The sequence below is a fragment of the Notothenia rossii genome (assembly GCF_949606895.1).
Source record: "Notothenia rossii genome assembly, chromosome: 6".
Lineage (NCBI taxonomy): Eukaryota > Metazoa > Chordata > Actinopteri > Perciformes > Nototheniidae > Notothenia > Notothenia rossii.
The window spans coordinates 57,619,519-57,642,400 of NC_136909.1; the positions used below are offsets into that span (position 1 = coordinate 57,619,519).

Here is a 22,882-nt window from a genome sequence, read left to right on the forward strand (position 1 = left end):
CAAGGCCTTTCGGCAATTGTTTGGCTTGCCAAAGATTTTGCCACTGGCGGTCATACGATGGCTTAAGATGCCCTCACGAATGGCCCGATATTGTTACGATCAGAGCCGAAATTGAATATTTCCTTTATCGTGTGTACATCTGGTGTCAATTTTGGGACAGTGTGACGCAGGCTTTAAGGCCTTCTGGCTAGCTAGTTTTTAATTTCATAGCTCAAATATATAGCTTGGGTCTTTTGGGGCCCAATACAGAAAACACTTGTTTGTTATCAAAGCGATAACAAACAAAAACAACAATAAAAGCACCATACAAATGGAGGTATTCACCCAAACTTTAAAACACAAGATCGTGTATAACTGGTCCTTTTTTATAAACATTTTAACTTTGAGTTTAAAATGATCCCATTTGTGCTCCATTTTGAGTTGTGGTCGTAAGGAGTAATGGATTCATAGAACATTTAAAGACGTCTGTTCAGAAGAAGTTTATAAAATAGCCCTTTTTCAATTCATGTGTTGATATACAGTAGTGTGATTATATAATCTGCCTACAGCTCACCTCTTTGACCTTTAACACAATTTACAGGTTAAAGGGTAAAAAACTCATCACTGTATCGTGGTTGTTTTATGTTCTTGCCCTTGTTTGTGCTCCTCTAAACCATGATGGCACCTACAAAACCAAATTCTGATTTGTTCTCAGGATGCAACAGATGCACTGAACATTGCGTATTCTTCTCTGCTGACACGTGACCTCATGATATACAATACAGTACCACCTGGTCATCTTTGGAGCTCTCCAAGGGGCGACGCAGGACGCATGGGCCCCTCCAATCCTCTTTTCCTCCCACATTTCTGTGACATATTTACAGGATAGCAGACGTGGGTTTGCTGCCACTCTCGCCCCTGGCACCTGACCTCCGCTCACACACATCTTAAATCTGTCCGTTAAGAGGGGCCACGGGAGAGGCCGGATGCTGCGATTGTACGGATAAAAAAGAAACATCTGCGTAAGAAAAGTCCCCTGTTGTTCGCTCTTTTTTATTTATTATTATAATAATACAAGGAGGAAAAAAACCCATGCCATAATTTCTTGTTATCTAAGAAGCTGAGGCTGCATTTACATTTGCTTTTCATGCAGCGTCCATGTGCTCTCAGGGTCGATGCACTGGAGTATAACTAAGCTAGCATGGAGGATATCCAACCATTTAAATCAAGCCTTTGGGAATTTTACATAACACATCATTGGCGAGCATTGGTTTTTACATAAAGACAAAGAAGGCCACAAAGAGCCACCGGACGGGCGTCTTAGCCTGAGACGAGCCGCTGCGTGTGTTTCTGCAGACTCCTCTAAAGCTTCACGGTCCTGTGGTCACTGTTGTGCTGCGAGAACGCCTCTGCTCAGACCCAGACAGAATACAGACAGAAAGCTGCTTATTTTTTTATACATCCAGGGGAAAAAAATTTTTTTTCTGACCTCAAAACTCTCCTCTGGTGCGCAGACTTGCCAGCTTGATCTCCTTTTGGAGGAGATACTGTGGAGCACCATCGATTGTCCCTGCGCATCGGAAGCTGTCATATATTATAGATGTTTCACGAGATGGCTCATGATCTAGACGATGTTGCCGTCATTTAGGAAGAGTTGTGTTTGTTGTAAGGGAGGAGGAAGGGCTCTTGATATAGAGAAATGAAGACCTTCCTGATAAATTCTTCACACAAGTGACAAAGTTATGCCACTAAGATGCAGCAAACTGATATATTTCCTTATGGGAGCTGTATCTCACTGGTCAGCCAAGGATGCCACTTTGTCATTACAAGGCCACATAAGCGAGCCACAGGCAGAATCAAAGCTGCTTCCAGACAGAAGCTGACTGATTGCTTCATACATCCCCTATGGACCGAAAGCGTCCTTAGGGAGAGTTTCTCAATACTGATTATTTGACATGGAAAGTCCCCTATGTCCCTGGGCTCTTTACCCCAGATGTTGACAGGTGTGTGCAGGTGCTCCACCTCTAAAAATGCATTCAAATGTTTACAGAGTGTTCATTAAAGGCCAGATAACAAGTCAGCTACAGTAATATAACAAACTTTTCAAACTTCCTTTCAGTCTTCATTCAACCACAGCGGTCAGTTAATATGATATTGCTTCCATTCTCCCTGCAGCCTGTATTCTGCTAATTCAATCAATTATTTCACAAATGAGGCCACATGAATAGGCGCAATATTAAATCAGATAATAATACAGATTGATGAACAGTCCATGACAACATTAGCGGCCTTTCCAAAATGCAAAGATGAAGGAAAAAAAATCAATGAGCTCAAAGACCTGTCGTTTGCATGCGCCTCTTCCGCTAATGGGAATACTTTTACAGACGGGGAATTACAAGTTGAAATATTCTTTTTGATTATTGGACATCCATAGCCAAATATGATTTACATTAATGAGCATAAGTATATTAAAGGCATTTTATCCCCCAGCATCCGAAATTTTTTAATAATGGCTCTGGCAAGCAGGCCGAGGGCTGAGAAAATGGAGAGGAGGTAATGTCACTTTAATTACTAATGGATACCTCAATTGTTCAGACTTTGATTTTTCATTTTAGGGAACAATCGAATAAGGCAAATATTCATCATTCTCATATCCCCTTTTAAAACGATGATTTTGTCAAGCCCAGACAGCGTAGTTATTTAAAGAAAGAGGCCATTTACCATGCTGGCTTTAAGATCAACAGTTTATTTGAAGATTGCTTTCAAAAGATTATTTTCCTGTGAAGAAAGAAGAAAGATCTTTTTAGGCCCAATTGCAGATGTCTGATACACTTAAGCCTGAGGAGTTGACCTTGTTAGCGGGGACAGACATTGTAAAATGTTCCTTTAGAACACTAATTGTCCCACATATTGCTCTTCACTGTTTGTCATTGGACGAATGTTACATCCTGTTTCAGTACTGGTTCTGCTTATGTCTTGATTAAATTGTGCACGGCAGGGTATTGACTTGAACTTGATTATGAAGTTACAGGACAATCCTTACATAGCTGTGTGTAAATACCATGGGGTTGGGTGACATTGATCTTTAAGGAAATATAATGTTTATGTATGGGACTTCTTGAGTAATTGAATTTGTACTAGTATCTCTGAGTTAAATTGGATACATTTAAGAAACAGCAGCTGGTTAAGAGGTGCTGCAGCACAGGCAGTATGAGAAAAAGAAAGAGCTTTCTGAACATTAAAGCATGGAGACATGTCACAGTAGAGACACTGTGGGGGAAACTTCTGTGTAGCAATGCAGGAGGAGTCACCGACTCAAAGGAGACACGGGGAGAGCTGGAGCTTTGATGTCAAACACTGATGGTTCATTTGGAGCTTCGGCCGGAGAAATCACAAAACAAGTCAAAGAGCCAGAGGTTCTGACTTCACAGTAGAGTTGCCACGTCAATTCTGAAGAACTCTCCCCCAGACCCATTCATTTAGCTAGTTCAGAGAGAATAATCAACATGCTGCATAACAAGATAGAATGATAACACCTCTATCAGCTGACGCCAACAGGCAGGAACAGGGAGACAAAACACTGAAAGCACAGCAGCCAAGATTACAGGTTCCTGTGCTCAGTCAGGACAGTATGAACTGATACACTGGGTCAAAGTTATGGGCCTTGGAAAATATTTCCCCAACAGACACTACATACTGATATGAACCTGAACATCATCAGAATATGGCCCCTTAAAGACGTTATGCTCTTCCTTTATAATGTCATAGATATTCTGTGTCTGGCCTAAAGGTAACCTTTAAAAAATGTGGCTAGAATTCTGAATGAAAAACTGATTTAGGGCCGTCAATGAAATTAAAATGAAGGATTGTTTTTTCTATACAGGAGGACTCACAAGACGCAGATTTTAAGCAGTTCAGTTTGACGTTCTGGCTTTATGTTAGGAATGCTCAATTATATTGGCTTACAAAAAGCCTTAAAATGAAATATTGTCAAGGAATGAACATTTCAAGGTTACATACAAATTAATAGTGCATGCTTTATATGCGACCACATTTACAGACGTGTAGTTTGTCCAGAGACTTTTTGAAAACCATTTATTTTATTGTATGTCAGGGTTAACATTATTACACTGCAGGAAACACTTGACATGTGGCCAAAAAGGCCAAAAAAGGCATGCATCCCAACTTTTTGTATTTATTCTTCAAGCTCCAAAACACAGCAGATCCTACACTTCCCATAACCCAACCCAAGGGTGTCTTTCATTCAATCCTCCCTGCCTCCTTAACGCCTGGTGGTTTGAATCTCAACAGCTCCAGTTTTTAATGCTGGCATTTTAATATTTCTCACACTCCATCAGAAATAACCCGGATTCTATCATTGTTATAAGCTTCTTCTTCAAACGTAAGTTGCAAGTGCAAAACGCCCTCATGGTGGTTTCATTTAATTCATTTTCAGTATGAATTTACAGACTGTTCTGCCAAATCGAAGGACAAGGCCCAGCTTTCTTAAGAGGTCAACAGCAGCCCAGTCCCCACAGGTGTAATCCCATTTGCTTTGATCCTCTGTTTTTATGTGCTCGTTAAAAACTGCTGAAGAAGCAACATGGTATTAGTAAATACACAGCTGGAATATAGTATATGAGCATAAATCATGAGCCGAGGTGTACAGGACACTGCTACCTCACTGGAAATTGAAAACTGTGCAGAAATGGTGCATTGAATTAAATTGAGATTGTTATGCTTTTATCATGACTGCAGTAATGTATCTTTCCCATAAGTTTCCAGCATGCATTACATCAAAATGTGTCTGACCACGCTTCTGTCTTACTGCTTTCAGACATTTATTCAAAGCACCCTCACAGAAATCAAAACGAGGTGCTATTACTGTGCGTGTATCCAACATTTTTAACAAAGTTATCAAAGTCTTCCATCTGGATTATGCTGAATAAGCCAATGATGTGGTCTAAAGCAAAAAAAGAAAAGAAGCCCAGGCATTATTAGAAGCTCTTTTAAAGTCTGAGTCACATCATGTATACGCATATTCGCTTTTCTTTTTTTGTTGAATGTCATTGCTGTGATGGTTTTATTGCTTTAGACCCCTCTGCCGGGCAGGTTAGAGGAACGACTGCACGACTGATGAGCATGGCAGGAAATTGGCAGATGGAAGCATCCATTTCACCGCTAATTAGGGGGTCCAGAAGCCCGCCGACTGACAGGGTTCAACTGGGCAATGTAGTGCCTGCCAGCTCCCATCCCGTGCGCTTTATAAAACGCTCTTTAATTCCCCGGCACAATATCATTAACTTTGTAAGTGGATGAACACAATGGACAAGCAATTTAATTAACTTCTACCATTGAATGTTGGAGGGGAGACTAAATGAAATTAATGCACAATATTTCCCAGGGAGGCAGCCAACCTTGGGAGTGGGTCTGGATTGTTGGCAGGTCAGGAGCTGCCGTGGCTTTGGCCAATTATGCCTTGTTTAGACCCATCCATAATATTTTCCTCAAAATAAAATAAAATCAGTGGTTTTGAGATCAATCATGAGCGCATGTCGCTCTGCATTCTGGGAGATTTTAGAATAATGAAGTGGAAGCCCGGAAACACAGTGTACAGAGCTGAAATACATCATAACTGATCATAGGACAGTGGGGGATTACTTAAAATAGACGGTCAACACATTGATGGATGGGGGATGTTTTTGGGAGGTGTAGCAAATACAATGGTTTGTGATGGTGTAGGGATAGCAATGGAACTGGTTGGTTGCTCCATCAGTTTGATCCAGATTTACATATTTGAACAGCTGTTGGGTGGTTTGTCACAAAACGGTGTCATGGTCCCCAGAGGTTGAATCCTAATGAATTCCTGCTACTATTTGTTCTTAAAAAAGGATGTATAATCGCTATAAATTCTTGGCTGTTGGCATAAAAGAGCATTACAATTGAATATTGGCAAGAAATGAACATTTCAAGGTGACATAAAAACAAATATGGAATGCTTTATATGTAACCACATTTACAGATGTTTAGTTATTTTGAATTTCTGAAAACCATTGCATTTAATTTATTTGTATGTTCGAACACAACAGTAGATATATAAAAATATCAGGGTAAGGGTTATTCTACTGCAGTGGTCACTATGTGGCCAAAGTGATTTGGTAAATATCGACATATTAAATATACTGTATATACCAAAGACAATTTTTATTGAAATGTCTCAATAGCCCTTGAATAGATTGCGATGACATTCTGTACAAAAATGTGTGATCCCCAGGGAGTAACTCCTAATGCCTTTGGTAAGGAATATTACCCAAAGTGAGATAGTGAGAATGTTATATATTCTGTGAAATATCTCTACGTCTACAGGATAGTTTGGCACCAAGATTGGTCAAGAAATGGGCTATTTACCCTAGATATGAATCCTAATATATTCAGTGATCAAGTCAGAATTTTCCCTTATTCAGTGAAGTATATATACTTCTACAAGAAGCAAGTTTTGTACAGAAAATTGGGTTCGCCAAAAGATGAATTCCAATGTCTTTGAGTTTTCTAAGTTTCTTTACCATCGTTATCATTGGAAAGCAGCGAGACTTGACCTAGACTCTTAGTCTTGTTGGATTTGTAAGCATATATTACAGATAAAGCCATTATACAGCATTTAAGTTCAAAGAGCCTCATTCGCCCATATTTGATGTTTTCTAGGCAGTATTATCCACCGTTTCCATAATACATGTTTAAAGAGGTTCTGGTGGCCTGGATCTGCTTCTCCTATTTTAATTGTCTGAGATCAATACTAGTCGAGCTTTGCCATGTAAACCAATTTTCTGTGCTCATGAGGTCCCTCCTGGGAATGGTGGAAGAGCATTAAGTCGAGTAAGCTTAACTTAAATCTTAATTACTGTGAAATAAATAAGTAAATATATGTTAACATTTTTCCTTTAAGTGTATCTTTGAATAGTGTAATTCCTTCCCCCTGTCCCTTACCTTTGCCTCTCCCCCAACAGACACACACACACACACACACACACACACACACACACACACACACACACACACACACACACACACACACACACACACACACACACACACACACACACACACACACACGCCAACACACACACACACACACACGCCAACACACACCCCAGACTGAGACAAGGGCTCCTTCAAGACGTGACGGATGACTCCAACACTCGGGCCGCTTTCAAATCACAGGAAGTGACAGAGGAAGTTTTAATGAGAGTTTTGTCTGTGTATCCAGTCAGGCCTTCCAGGCAGCCGATGAATAATAGACACTGTGGCTCAATACTCTGAATACTCAATCAATGGCACTGGGAGAGGGCCTTGGCAAACACATATGGCAGCCAGGGGGGGCGGGGGGCTCAGGAGGGGTAGAAAACACTAAGGCTGCTCCATTGGTATCTCCATCTCTATTGGTGCTGCTCACTTTGTGGTTCCTTGCTGGCTGACAGGCCGTTTGTGCAAAGAGAACCCTGTGAAGGTGCTCTCTGAGTCCGGACCCTGCTCGTCAATGGAGCCCATGCTGGGACAGAGATGGCAGATTGTGCAACAGATATGTGAGCAGGCTTTTGGAGTAACTGATTACATGTAACAGTTTCATCACATGTATGATCAGATTACTGGTATTTTTTCAAAAACAGGGATTACTAGGAGGATTCCAACGTTACAATTCATTTCAAAATCAAATGAACTAGTGATTGTAACTGATTACATTTGTGAAGCAACCCTCCCAGCCCTGGACTGAGTTGCAGTCAGAGCACATAGCATGCTGCTCTATTGTCTGCAGAGCCATTTCACACTTTGATTTGGAGTAGAATTGGGCCTGACTAATGAGGACATTATGTAGCTATTAGTCAGAGCTTATGTCTCGGCCTCCCTCTCTAAGCTGTTTTGACATAACATGTGTTTCTGATATATCGCAACACCATTTCTTCTTGACAGCATATCTGATTGACCTTTCCGATAAGACGTGCGTGTGTGTGTGTGTACAATTGTGAGTTGTTTTGTGGCTGTGATGTGTCTATGTGCAGGTTTATGTGGAAGTGTGGCATCACTCGGGGTTTGACAGATGAGCAGACTCCAGGGATTTCTGAGCAATGAGATATAAACTGGAAAACAGCCCATTTAGTCTCTGCTGTCTGGAGGGCGAAATGCCATGGAAACCCTGAGGAGATATTTCTCTGAGGGGCCTGGACACTGATATGACCCCGGAACATGGCGCAGGCAGTGTATCACTGAAGATTCATTTGGTTTTATTACAGCTTGTCTTATTTTCATATTATTTTTATAAACTGTCGTTTATAAGTATTCACCTGTCCATTTCTGAGAGCAACATTGCTCAAAAGGATTTCAGTGAGAGGATCAAACAGGTTGGGAACTAATCAAATCTGCTTCCACATGCACACAATTTTCCTATGGGGGAATATTACCAACATTTCAGGCGCTTTCACTTTCCGTTTGTCCTCCAAATAAAGTGGTTTACATCATCTGGGTTAACTGGAGGCTTGTTTACAACCTGTCTGATGGTGTTACTGCTCATGTTCCCTGTGTATTCTTTCTGCTATGGGAATTATTTGCATAAAACAAGATGTGATTAATGCTTTCAAATGGTATCCCCTCTCATTTTGCAGTTGGAATATCTGTCGTCACAGTTAGTAATTTGTTCCATATTTTGCAGCCCTAACCTGAACACAGCTACATATATACACCAAAGATTATAATATATAATGAAAACATGATATTGAGCACATCTCCAGTAAGCTCCCCTTGTTCGAGTGCTTTCTGAGCGCATCATCTATTCTATAACGCCCTGCAGAAGCACATGCACACCTCCACACTGCACGACCATCAGCAGCACTCTGCCAGGGTCCAGCAGAACATTACCCGGGGCAGTCGTACAGTGACACTGCGATGACACTGGAGTGTGTGTGTGTCAGCTCTCCTGGGACTGGACACTCTCCCTTAGCACAGATTGGAGGTGAGACCTTGAAGAAAAATGATTACTTTTATGTTTGCTTTATGGCTCATTTTTCACATTAAACGCAGAAAATCTATTCAGAGGTCACAGAATTCCTGCGTGTCTTGGTCGGCCAGAACTAATTTTTGCAGCCCCCGGTATCGATAAAGCATTCAGCGGAGCACAGTGTGCAGGCTATGTACTGCAGCGCTCAACTCTCTATTTTCCAGCAGCCAGTCTATTGGGACTTGTTCAGCCCACATCTGCTGGGCTTTTGGAAATGTCAAATACACACTTGTAGCAACACACACACGCACGCACGCACGCACGCACGCACGCACGCACGCACGCACGCACGCACGCACGCACGCACGCACGCACGCACGCACGCACGCACGCACGCACGCACGCACGCACACACACACACACACACACACACACACACACACACACACACACACACACACACACACACACACACACACACACACACACACACACACACGCACACACACACGCACACGCACACGCACACGCACGCACGCACATGCACGAGCACAGAATCAGTGTGCCCTTATCGGTGTAGACAAAACGACTCGTGATAAGAGATAGCATTGCCATGAGGAGTCATAAATCCCCAGCTTTTATGGCGCGTATTGTCTTTGTGTCTACAATTATGGTGATTACTCATTTCCCATAACCCCCCCACACCGTGGCCCTCGTGGTGCACTTAATAGACTGCATTTTACTAATGGAAAATTAAGTAGCCGCCGTGGCAGTGGGGTTTATAAATATGTAAAATATACTTTTAATTATTTCAAGTGAATCTGGCAGCTAATCAATAAAGAGGGACGTGACAAACATACGTTTGACACAGGCCATTGTAAAGCGACTGGTTAAAGATAAGCATGGCCTGTCAGCGCAGTCCGGCCCTAATGAATATTTTGAGCCTGTCATGTAAGGAGACAAATGGATTAATTGCGCCCTGCTAATATAATAGCTTCTTCATGAAGAGTGCAGCAGGGAGGCAGAGGGGAGGGGGCAGCAGCTGCTAGCTCCTGAACCTCCACGTCAAATAAATATTTATTAGGGTGGAGGGTTAAGTAGATTTTTGCGATTACACGGATAGCCACTTAAGCGTAGTTGTTTATCATTTATTTGAAAATTGATTCATGCCGATTTGTTTAATGTCATTTTCATTTTTGATTTGAGTTTGTAGCAAAGAGGGATGAGCCTAAAGAGAGACAGTATCAGAGAGGGAATACAGTTCAGGCTTTCATCATTTCTTTCTGAAGTGCTTCTGTTGTTTTCGCAGTTGAAGACATTCCTTAATCAGGATTTGAGGTTAAGTAGAGATTTGAAAACTGCTTGATAATTTTCTTTTTGAAAATAATATTCCTTTTTCTCATTTTGCAGAACTACATTTTTTTTGGTCGGTAGGGCTGCCAAAAACATCTATTCCTTTATAGATTCATCTGCCCAGTATATTTTCAATTACATTTAGTCAATGATACGTCATTGGGTGAAAAGTGTTTACCCAAGTGCCTCAATGTGCTATCTTTAAATGTCTTATTTGTTTGTCCAAAAGCCAAAGATATTCACCCTAATATGATTTAAAACAGAAAAGGCATCTCTGTAATTGAGACTCTGAAAACAGCATTTGTTGCATCAACAGAAATGACTGTAATGATTAATCAATGAAATACTAAGCAACCAAAAAACGTTGTTGATTAATTCTCTGTTGATTGATCAGTCGGCTATTAGTTCCAGCTCTATATATTCAAGATAATAAAAATATACACAGAGAATAGCGGGACAACTTTATATAAATATTCAAGCAGCAGAAAGTCATTTTTCCTCAATATTCCCTTTATCCAATGATTTCATGATTTCATTATTTCTAAAGATCTGTAGGTATTCATTATGCAGCTAATCAATACATTGTTCTCAGCAGGAGCACTTTGACTTTTCACAGAAATTGCACTTGTGCTGTTCACTATCTAATACCTTGACACATATATCATTTTATCTCCATGTGTCATATTTCAAAATAGTCATTTTTCCTTCACTGCCCACTGAAATGTTTACACAGACAGCATCAGTTAGCATAGTGGCAGCGTTTTGACAAATAGCACGGTTTCCCCTCCCTCCGCCTGCTCTGCTATCCATCTCTGTCTCCAAGTCTGTTGTCACCACTTTAAGGTGAAAGAGAACATAAAAGACAAGCAAGCACCAATAAGTGTTCCGGGGGCCTTCCTGGAACCCGTCCTCTCGCGATGGGAAGCTCTGACCTTGAGTCCTGCCTTCGCCCAGCACCGTCCCTTCTCCCCTCCCCCTTTCCCTCTGTCCTCTGGATAAGGAATGAGTCAGGCGGGGGGGGGGAGCGCGGCGGAGGGGTTCGGGGTCACCAGCCGCCGTTCTCATCAATTAAATGTGCGACAGTGTTTTCCGTCGGCTGAACTTATATGTCAAGGAGATGGGCAGGACCTCATGTTTGTGCTTTTGACAAATCAGCAAATGTTTAATCTCAAGATGTGCCGGCGCTCATAAATAATGCAGAGGCCGGAGCGAGAACTCTCCCGCCGCGCAGAGAGGCGTCTGCACCCGGCCTCAATGAGAGAACACGGGGAAAAGCTCCCAGACTAAATCCTTTTCTTCTACACCAGTCTCCTCCTCCTTTTGATCACACCCCTTTAATCCCACCTCACCACTCCTCTTTCTTCTACTGTACCTGAATCTTCTACCTTTGCAGCTTCACTGTACTATCTCAGCCTAATTATTTCTCTCTTGTTTTATTTGGAAGTAAAAAAAACAACATACTCCTCACCCTCTTAGAGCAGAATGATCCCTATCCCAACGTCTGCTATCTCCCAGACAGGGGATTGAGCTTGAGCTTTGCCTCCATTTGCCCTAAATGTAAAGAGGGTAAGTGTAGTGGACTGTGAACCGCATCCAATCCCCCTCTGCGCCACTCACACTTCTTCCCACAGACTTTGATTGGCTCGTCCGCCGACTGGGAGAGTTTCCTGATTGTTCACAGGGAAAATTAAGATTTTAAGCCTATTGAAGTTGATCTGTGCTCATTGAAAAGTCCATCTGAATGTGTCCTTTTGAGAGCTCAAATTGTTGACTCGCCACGTTAGAAGACTTGGTGCCCGAGATCACGGAGTGTACTGTACCAGAGCACGCTGCACCTGTTGGTGTGTAGTCTTCGGTGTGTAGTGTCGGGGGCTTCCCATTGGAAGTGTGCTGTGGAGTGTGTTAAAGAGGCTCTATCAGCCCACTTCATTAGCCCAGCATTCGCACATCAGGTCAAGCCTTCGCACGCTTGGCATGAAAGGGTTATGAACAGGGTTCTTAGACACTGAAAAACTGAAACGTTGACCATAATTAAATGTATTATCTCAACAGGTTAGTTGAAAGCAATACTATTAAGTTCATTTAAGTTTAACCTAATATTTTTGATTTTATCTTAATATTATTGCTATTATTTGTATTTCTTTTCACGAATCATAATGACACGTTCACCAGTTTCCTTAAACTTCTTACTGAATCAACCTAGTGCTTTAACCATCAAACAAATGTATATTAAAAGGAGATCAAGGCTTAAAGTTGATGCCATTTTTCACATGTTTTTATTTTTGAACAAGCAGAAAAATAAAAAATACATCTGTATACAAAGACATGCTATGTACACATGAATTGTTACTTGCAGCCTGCAGATACATTCAAATTTCAAGTTCTACCCACACTTTGCCTTCTGGGTGAATTCCTTATTATTTAACCTTTCACATTTCAATGCAATGTTACACTGGTAACCACATTAGCCACTGCCAGCTCAATCCTAATCCCTGAGAAAAATGTGATAAACTGTCGCTTTTCAATGGGTTGGAACTGTGGCAAACAAGGTGGGAAATGTTGTGTTTTTGGAATGAAACCTTAATCAAGAGTATGGTTGCTTTCTACTTCTACTTTTAAAAGTAGCGAGGTAACCCTAACTGTTGCCCTACTTATTTTTTTGTTCTACACTATTTTTATTCTACCCTGTTATGTGGAGAATCTTGATACATTTCGTCTGTCTTGATACGTATCCTGTAGGCGCATCCATATCCTTTAAAGAAATGAAGCCAAGCATTCTCACATTGGGGCAATCCTTTGCACTTTTGACATGAAATGGATCTGAACAGGGTTCTCTAAAACCAGAAGAAAAATGTGATAGCTTTTAAACAGGTTGGACATTTGGCAAAGGTGTTGGGAAATGTGTTCTAAAGATCCAAAAAAGACTTGTTTTTGGAATTTAACCTTTATCAAGAATATGGTGGCTTTCTACTTCAGCTTTTCAAAGTAGCAGGGTAACCCTAACTGTCTTTTTTCTCCTACACTAGTTTTCTCCTACCCTATATGTGGAGATTCTTGATAAATCTTGTCTGTCTCGATACACATCCTGTAGCGTATCCAGACCCAGTAAAGAAATAAATATCTCTGTTTGGAACCATTGACGAAAAACGTGTCCAATCTCACACATGCTTGTTTCCTCCTGCAGGCTCTGGGAAGTTTCTACTTTATCCACGAGTCATTGAAAAACATCCAGCAGTTTGATTTCAAAGGTGAGTAACCCACCACCCCCCCCCTGTTCGCAACACACTTCCACATATACATCATCCCCACTGTGTGGAAATGAAATCCTCACAGCGTGCCCCCTAATCCCACCCCTGCATATCCCACACAACCATTTGCAGGCTATTCCCGCTTCCATCAGAAAGCAGCGTGCTAAGATTGGCTTTGAGGATAATGTAAAGGGAGGGGGACAGAATGGTAATGCTTATTAATATTAGGATTTAATTCATAAGATTTCGGGCCTTCAGTAATGGTGTGCGGCGGGTTATTGGACAGTTAGGGCGGTCTCATCATGCTGCGGTGTCAGAGGGCCCCGGGGGCCGGCGGTCGCGCTAATTAAAGAAGGGATATAGATGTGGAGGAGCCTCGCTTCTTATTAGACCCAAGTCAGCATTAGCACCAGTTACCCCAGTGAAGGACAGGGCGACTGGGGGGGCGACGGGGGGGCTACGGGGGGGTGTACACACACACACACACACACACACACACACACACACACACACACACTTTAAAGATCAGAAATATATGAAATAAAAAAACATTCTGTAATGCTTTGTTTACTTTTTCTTTAATAGGTCACTTCAGTCATATTGTCTTGTGATAGGGTTAGGGTTGACAAGAGGAAAATAATAGCACAGGTGTTATTGAATCTGTTCAAAATGTCCAAGTATATTGTGACAGTGAACCAACATACACGATACCAGACATCCGACAACGAGTCCCGATGCACTATGGATGTATGGAACTTGATTTTTAGGCATTTCCAGTTCATGATAAGTATGGAAAACAGATAAGAGAGTATTTCAAATATCTGTTTGTGGACTAATTCTCCTATTTTGGTTTCTAAAGTATAGAATTCCGAATTAAACTGATCAGTTGGAGTGTTTTTCTTGGCGTTAGAAGCAAAATCTCAGTCCCTGTTTGAGAGAGCACAGGCTAGAGCGTCTTATTATCACGAAAGGAACAAAATGCATGGTCCTTCAAAGAGCCCGCCTCAGAGTCACAGTCTACAAAATAGTTCTGCCCCCAAGTGAAAGGGTTAGGGTTAGGTCAAAATAGGCCACTATGGTTAACTGCAAGTTTTCCAGAACGATATCAAATAAATATAAACCCATATGTAAAGACTGGTTGGCCAAGGATTCCAAAAGTTAAAAGAAAGCTTGATGCAAACTTTGTCTAAGGTCATTCAACATGGGTTAGGGTTGGGGGAGGCCATATGCAAGGGAATAGGCACTGCACCAACAATTTCTTTACAAACCTCTAGCTATTTGTACTGAAATGTCAAATATGGTCTAAAAAAATCTACCAGTCTAGAAATGTGGTTCTGGACCAATTCCAGAAATGTTGATATGGAAACCGTTGGAACCCTGTAAATGGAAAACAGCCATTTGTTCATACTTTTTCTACTGTGACATGTCTGAAATGATGGAAAGAAGGAACATTGATCTTATTTATTGGCAGTTCTCCCTCACATCACTCTGCGTTGCGTTCAAAATCACAAATCAATATTCAATACCCTTCAAGAAAAGGATGTACCATCTCCAATCACAGACAGGCATGCATTAGGAGTCTCTAAGGTAGACCTGGGTTTGGCACAGGTATAATGTTAACGTTGTAGGAAATACAGAGGGATGTGGAAATATTCATGGTCATATCCCCCCCCCCCCCCCCTGTTAATACAAAGAAAGGCTTCTTATCTTCCCAGTGTAGTGACCTCTCACACTCACCTATGTTCAGATACAGATGTTCTTCATTCTGACCAGCAGGTGGTGCAGTTGTCTGAGGAAGCTGTTTCAGTGATTGTATCAGGGGATCATACAGGGGTCTCAAAATTAACCATGTTTGTAACAATACACTTTTTCTCCCTGCTTTCTGTCCTCACCTCCTTCCCCCTTTCCTTCTATCTCTTCAAAACCACTTCAGCCAAGAAATTCAAGAAGGTCGTGGGGAAGGAAACGTACTCAGAGACACTAGAAAGCACCCCCTCGCTGGAGAAGGAGAAGTTTCCCCAGGACTACTTCCCTGAGGTGGGTAATACTGAGCACACTTTACTCACTGATGCTGGCGTTGTCATGTGATGACAGCTTTCTGTTGAGACGTGCTGTGACAAAGGAGCATACATCGCATTCAGTATGCAGGTTTAATAAAGCTGAAAAGGAACCAACCATTTGTTAAAGTACAGTAGCCTTTGGCCTCAAACCAATGCATTTGGATTGACCTATTGAGTAATTAAATGCTAAACTTCACTTTCCTCAATAACTAGATTTATTTGACGTAGTTCTTTCAAATTAATTTCCCAAAGCCATTTCGTTTTTAGTATATCTTGTTGATTTAGAGTAATTTTTCTTCCTCGTTCAAGGAAATCCACAAAGATTTCACTCATTTGAAGACAAATACAATACCCTTTGGACTGAGCTAATGAATGTTGATGTTTTGAATGAAAAAGTAGTCCTATAATCACTTGATCTATTGAGTTTTTCAATGCCAAACTTCACAATTTCCACCCAAAACTAGATTTATTTTTTAGTACTTTTTATCAAATCAATTTCCAAAAGCCATTTCGTTTTTTGTGTATGTTCCTGATTTGGAGTCGTGTTTTTTCCCAGCTCACACACGGCTGATTTGAAGACAAATCAGTCAAAAAGAAATCAAACGCTGACGGAGAAAGTCCTGACTATGTCCCGCGCTGCAATTCTCCGCTCACTGCGCTGTGTTTCTGGTTCTGTGTTATCAGAGCGAGCTGAGCATGGCTGTGCTGATATAGTAATAAAGAGCAGGACCGCCGTGTGTCATCCCTGCACTCCCCACTCATCTGTCAACCATGCTCCGACGGCCCCCCGAGCAAATATATGCAAAACAGATGGATACGGCCCCTTCACACACTTCCCCCCAATTTCCGTCTCTTTCACACACTGCACGACTCCCCACCCTAGACACGCACACAAACATCTCCCACTTTCTCATTCCACAGATGATCTAAAACCAATTACACTGATTGAGGCGCAAAGCCATTTAAAATGATTACAGCAGAAAGCATTGTTATGCGTTTAACGGGACAAGCACCGAAAACCACAAAACAAACCTGGCAGCGTGAGAGGGATGAGGGGAGTGATGTAGGGAGAAAGAAGGTGTGTGTGTGTGTAAGGGGGGGGGGGCAGATGAGAAAAGTTTTGCCCGGTGATTTATGCCTCTTTCCCGGCTGGGATATGAATCTGGGATGATGCTCCAGAGAGCAGCACTCCAGATAATGTTAGCCCATTTAAAAAGAGCAGATTTGTGTAGTCTATCAGGGTTGCAGAGTATTTTTTTCCTCCCTCCGCCTCCCTCCCTCCCTCCTCCGGCCCCTCCGTAGTGAGAAATTGGTTGTTATCGTAGATCACAGATACTGCTCAAACCTCTTATGAAAGATGAATTAATTTCACTAATGCTTTAATGCAAAGCTCTCATGAGGGAGGCAGACTGGTGATAACCCCTGCCTCGTCCCCGCTTCCTCTGCCCGTGATTTATGCCCTCTTTTAGTAGATGAAACCGCCTAGATTTGCCATCCATCTGCAGCTTTGAGGAATCCTATTACACGGGGATCTTGGGCCGGACAGAACGCCACCCAAACCAGTTGCTCGAGTCCCAGCTCTCCGTTTTTTTTTATTCTGAAAAAGAAGATTTGTTTTTGTAAATAAACGACAACTCATCCATAGCCATAGTTGAGTAGTGTATTTGTATTTTAACACATTTGGAAAGATACCCCAACTGAATAAATTACAACAAACACAGAGGACAGGTATCTTGTTTACACGCTCATAACTAATTATCCAAAAATAAACCTGTTTTTTTTATTCAACCTACATTAAGATTATGATAGCTTTCTACTTTAGCATTTAAAAGTAGCAAGGTAACCCTCACTCTTTTCATCCTGATAGAGGATCCAAAGCCCTTCAGTGCTGTTATGTATTGTACCAAATGTAGAAGGTTAAACTGAGTTATTCCTCAGACGACAGGTATCTAAATGTATTTGCTCATTACTATGTCCAAAAAATATATAACCTTAATCAAAATGATGGTGCTTTTCTACTTCATCTTATAAAAGACGCACCGACCCCAACTCCTTTTTTCCTCCAACACTTATTTGATTCTGAATTAAACGACAACCTCTCCGAAGCTTTCGATGAGTCTTGTAAAATATCACAACTTACCTTGAATTGAATTGATTAAAAGAAAGACTCAAAGGACAGGTATCTTGTTTACATGCCTATTACCAACTCTCAGAAAAATACATATTTTTGGAATTTAGCCTAAATTAAAAATGATGATAGTTTCCTATTTCAGCTTTTATTAGTAGCAGGCTAACCCTAACCTGAAGACCTTTTTCTCTTTGTTTGATTGTGATTGAAGCGACAGCCCCTCACTACTGTAGATTTGAATAAGTGGTGTTATGTATCGTAAGAAATTGGGAAGTTACTCCAACTGATTTATTTACAACAAAGACACAGAGGACAGGTCGTGTTAACATGCTCACAACTAATTATCAGAGAAAGATGTGTCTTCGGAATTGAAACCTTTATCACGATTTAGTTGGCTTTTTAGTTCAGCTTTTCAAAGTAGCTCGAACTGTGAAATCACTGTAACCTCTTTTCCTCCTACACTAGTTTGATTCGGATTCAGGCCACATCCCCCATAGCTTTAGATGAGTTGTGGTATGTTACACATTTGGAAAATAGTCCAACTGAATTATTTTCAACCAAGACTGAGAGGATAGGTATATTGTTTATCATAACTAGTTCTCAAAAAAATACATCTTTGGAATTGATGCAGTTTTAGAGAGTTACAGCTGCTGGGAGACAGATGTGTGTGTTTCTCTGCTGGGAGACAGATGTGTGTGTTTCTCTGCTGGGATATAGGTGTGTGTGTTTCTCTTCTGGGAGACGGGTGTGTGTTCCTCTGCTCTTCTCTTTACAGTCCCCCATTAATAAAGTGTCAGTGATGCTGATGACATCATGGTGGGAGGGCTCGTGCATGCTTGTGTGTAAAAGAGAAACCAAATGTCATCAGTACGTTCCCTCACACTAAAGTGGTGTGTTTTTGAACACATGGAGATTCTGTCTGCAGGTTGCAGATATTTGAATGATCAATTAATCTGCAGCATTGCTTTCGAAATCAACCAACAACAATATTCCAGAAGGAAAAGTGATGTCCACAAACTGCTGATTTTGTCTGCAACTCAAAGATGCTCTATTTACACTCAATTAAAATAGCAGGACATACTCATACTTACCAGCAACTGTTTGTGCATACATTACTTGAAAGGAATACAAAAAAACTTTATTGAAATATTTTTGGATTTAAAGAAAATATTTGTAATTCACAAAAAGTGAAAAAATGCATAGAAGTAAGAGATATATATATATATATATATATATATATATATATATATATATATATATATATATATATAAATGGTCATAAAAGACAAATAATTTAAAAAAAATCATTAAAAAAAAAAAAAAAATTCATTAACACCACTATGTTAGGCTATTACAAATAAAACAAAGCTGTTTCCAATATGATGTGAAGGGGAAACAAAACATAAAAAAGTCACCAATTCAACCGTCATACGGTTTATTTTCCTGCACGTCTCACACTAATTGGAGAATTGTTTACCTTTAGTTCAAAATGTTTCACATAATATCCAACTGACGCTGAAAGAAAACAGAAATCTAGCTAAACTAAGATCTCTATATTATTTACTGCTCTTAAAGCATCCATTTTCAATGAACCTATATAATGTGATGATGGCTTTCTATTTCATCTTTTAAAAGTGGCTCAAACTCAATGTCATAAAATAAAATAGTGGGTAAAGTCAATTCCCCCTGCTGCTTGTGGCTCTTTTCTTCTCCTACGCTCGTTTGATTCTGATTCAAGCAACAGCCCCTCCATATGCAAAACACCGGTTCTCTCCGTAATCCCACCCTGAGTTATGGCTGTAAGTGAAGGAGAGGGAAGCAGGGACATTAATTGAAACGCTGAATAAGAAGGAAGTGGACAAAATCGCGGGCGCATTCATTTTGAAAGATTGCTGTGATGGATTTGGGCGCTTGTCGTTTCCCGTTGTTCCGTCAATCTCTCCACCTCCCCAGCGAGCATAAATATATTTATTTGTTTGGCGCAGTAATACATGCCTCCAAAAGCCATTGCATCATACGGATATGTCATTGCCTTATATAAATAAAGTATACGACCCAGACCTTAATGTGCCCTTGCTATTGATCGTTTTACACAGCCGTAGGAAGAAAAAAATAAAAGCAGAGGGAACTGAATAGCGGACAGGCTGTAGATCAACATCCATATGAGTTTGTATTTGTTGTTTGGCACCACGGCGTTTCCATAAAAGCATTGACTTCTCATACCCTTTTAGTGCCCTCTGTAGTCAGCTCTGATTCGGGGCTGTGATTACTCTCAAGTTCTGCCCCCGATGAAAGTTAACTTCCCTCTGCTTTGATTTAAACGAGTCTGTACTTCTCAAATGCCGTGCGTATACGTTAAGGAGATGAAGTCATTTAAACGGGCATCGCTTGTAAAATGCTCCCAACATCCATCCCCTGACAGACACCTGTGACGCGGATCTGTGACAGGCTGATCCGTGAGACTGCAACAGATCAGAAATGAGGGGATAATGTTGAAATGAAAGCTAAAGCAAGGATTTTCACACATTTGTCTTTGTGTACAAGGATCAGAATTATTATGGATTTTTCAACTGGACTCTACTGTGAAAATGTTGGCAATTTAAATCCATTATTTTGATTTCATTATTTGGAATTCACCATATGTATTCTAAAAGCTCTTCACATTCCTACACTGAAAAACTGAAACGTTGACTTATTAACGTATTACGTAAACACATTTCACATAACTGTGTTAAGTTGCAAGCAATAACATTAAGTTGAACGTAATATTTTGTATTTAAACGTAATATTGTTGCTTTCAACTAACCTAATACAGGTATGTGAAATGTGTTTAAATAATACATTAACTTAAAGTCAATGTTTCAGTTTTTTCAGTGTTCATCGTATACAGTAACATGACATAGGGTTCAAGGTTCAAAGGTGCATTGTAATATGCACAGCTACAGTGTAGATAAGCAATGAAAAAAAAGAAGCAATGCAAATAGTGCAAGAATAAACTGAATACAAATTAAATAGTGCGAGAATGTTGCAAGACTAATGTGCTATTTATGCAGAAAAAATTATGAATATGCAAGTAAATTAGGACAACAAATGCATTGCTGTACAGTGAAATAAAATACTGCTTATCGTAATAGTATATCATTATTAAATAGATATTTGTATACAAGGATAATGAATATTATTGATTTTACAACTGAACTCTACTTCAAGAGTTGTTTAAATAAATCTTTCTTTCATCTTAATAAATTATCACATTCCTACATCGTGTGCAGAAACATGACTTTAGGGTTACGGCCCGTCTACACTACAGGCATGAAAAAATCTTGAAGCTGGGCGTGTCTGAAGCTTGGCGATTTTTTGCGAGCAACCAATCACATGAATCTCCCGCCCCCGACATACAAAGCAATAGCAATGTTAAAACGAAGTAAACTGGATATAAACTCTCCAAACAGGCGAAAAAAACTATCAGTTTCACCCACTGTCTCTGCCACCTCCCTCCATGCCTGGTTCCTCCGGTTTGTATCCCGGTAAATAGTTCCGGTCGTAAAGAACCGGGTGATTTGCTACCGTAATATCTCGTTTGGAATATGAGGAAATGAACTGCGGTCTGGCTCTCCCAGCTTACACGCGGTTTGATTGGCTGCGCTTGCACTGGCGGGATTTGCATAAACGGGATTTGATTGGCTGATGCCAAGCATCGAGCCTCAAAAGTTGAACATTGTTCAACTTTTGATGCCGATAGATGCTCGTGATGCTTGCAAAGCCATGCCATGCTCCCCACAATGCAGTTCGGCGAAGATTAAAATCTTCTACGTCACCCCATTCAAGTGAATGCCTGTAGTGTAGACGTACCGTTACGGTACGTCTACACTTACAGGCATCAAAAAATGCTTTCAACGCTTTGCCCATTCACTTGAATGGGGTGACGTAGAAGATTTTTAATCTTCGCCGAACTGCATTGTGGGGAGCATGGCATGGCTTTGCAAGCATCATCTATCGGCATCGATGCTTGGCATCAGCCAATGAAATCCCGTTTATGCAAATCCCGCCAGGGCAAGCGCAGCCAATCAAACCGCGTGCAAGCTGGGAGAGCCAGACCGCAGTTCATTTCCTCATATTCCAAACGAGATATTACGGTAGCAAATCACCCGGTTCTTTACGACCGGAACTATTTACCGGGATACAAACCGGAGGAACCAGGCATGGAAGGAGGTGGCAGAGACAGTGGATGAAACTGATCGTTTTTTAGCCTGTTTGGAGAGTTTATATCCAGTTTACTTCGTTTTAACATTGCTATTGCTTTGTATGTCGGGGGCGGGAGATTCATGTGATTGGTTGCTCGCAAAAAATCGCCAAGCTTCAGACACGCCCAGCTCCAAGATTTGTTCATGCCTGTAGTGTAGACGGGCCGTTAGGACTGTCCTCTGTTCATATTGGCGTCTTCATCACACACGCACGCACGCACGCACGCGCGCGCACACACACACACACACACACACACACCTACACACACACCTACGCACACACACACACACACACACACACACACACACACACACACACACACACACACACACACACACCTACACACACACCTACGCACACACCTACGCACACACACACACACACACACACACACACACACACACACACACACACACACACACACACACACACACACACACACACACACACACACACACACACACACACACACACACACACAGGCTGTCCTGTCACATAACCCCCATGTGAGACCCTCTCTTATTTGATGGGCCCCCCTAGATGATGGATTAGAGATAAATGTGACTGTCTAGCAGAGCTCAAATCAATCAGCGTTTGTGTGTATTACTTATTACTCACAGTGCATTTCTGTCACATGGCTTTTGTGTAAGCTGCCCCCCCCCCCATCCTTGCCTTGCACTCTTCTATCACCCCCCTCCAAACATCATCATAATATTATTTATGGGGGTCGGACTTTGAGCAGAAATATAAGAAAGTTCAAAGAATCAAACTGGATGGACCGGTGGTGTTTCGGACATTGTGTGTGTGTGTGTGTGTGTGTGTGTGTGTGTGTGTGTGTGTGTGTGTGTGTGTGTGTGTGTGTGTGTGTGTGTGTGTGTGTGTG

The 22,882-nt window shown here is 41.2% G+C and overlaps 1 protein-coding gene across 2 annotated transcripts in view; it reads left to right on the forward strand.

Annotated features, from left to right (window-relative positions):
• The window catches only part of inpp5a (inositol polyphosphate-5-phosphatase A), a 215,933-nt gene that overhangs the window by 113,794 nt on the left and 79,257 nt on the right, over positions 1–22,882 (forward strand). For both annotated transcript variants that reach the window (XM_079690298.1, XM_079690297.1), the window contains exons 5-6: positions 13,503–13,566; positions 15,500–15,603. In XM_079690298.1, coding sequence (XP_079546424.1) covers positions 13,503–13,566; positions 15,500–15,603 — 168 coding nt within the window. The remainder of the gene's footprint in view (positions 1–13,502; positions 13,567–15,499; positions 15,604–22,882) is intronic.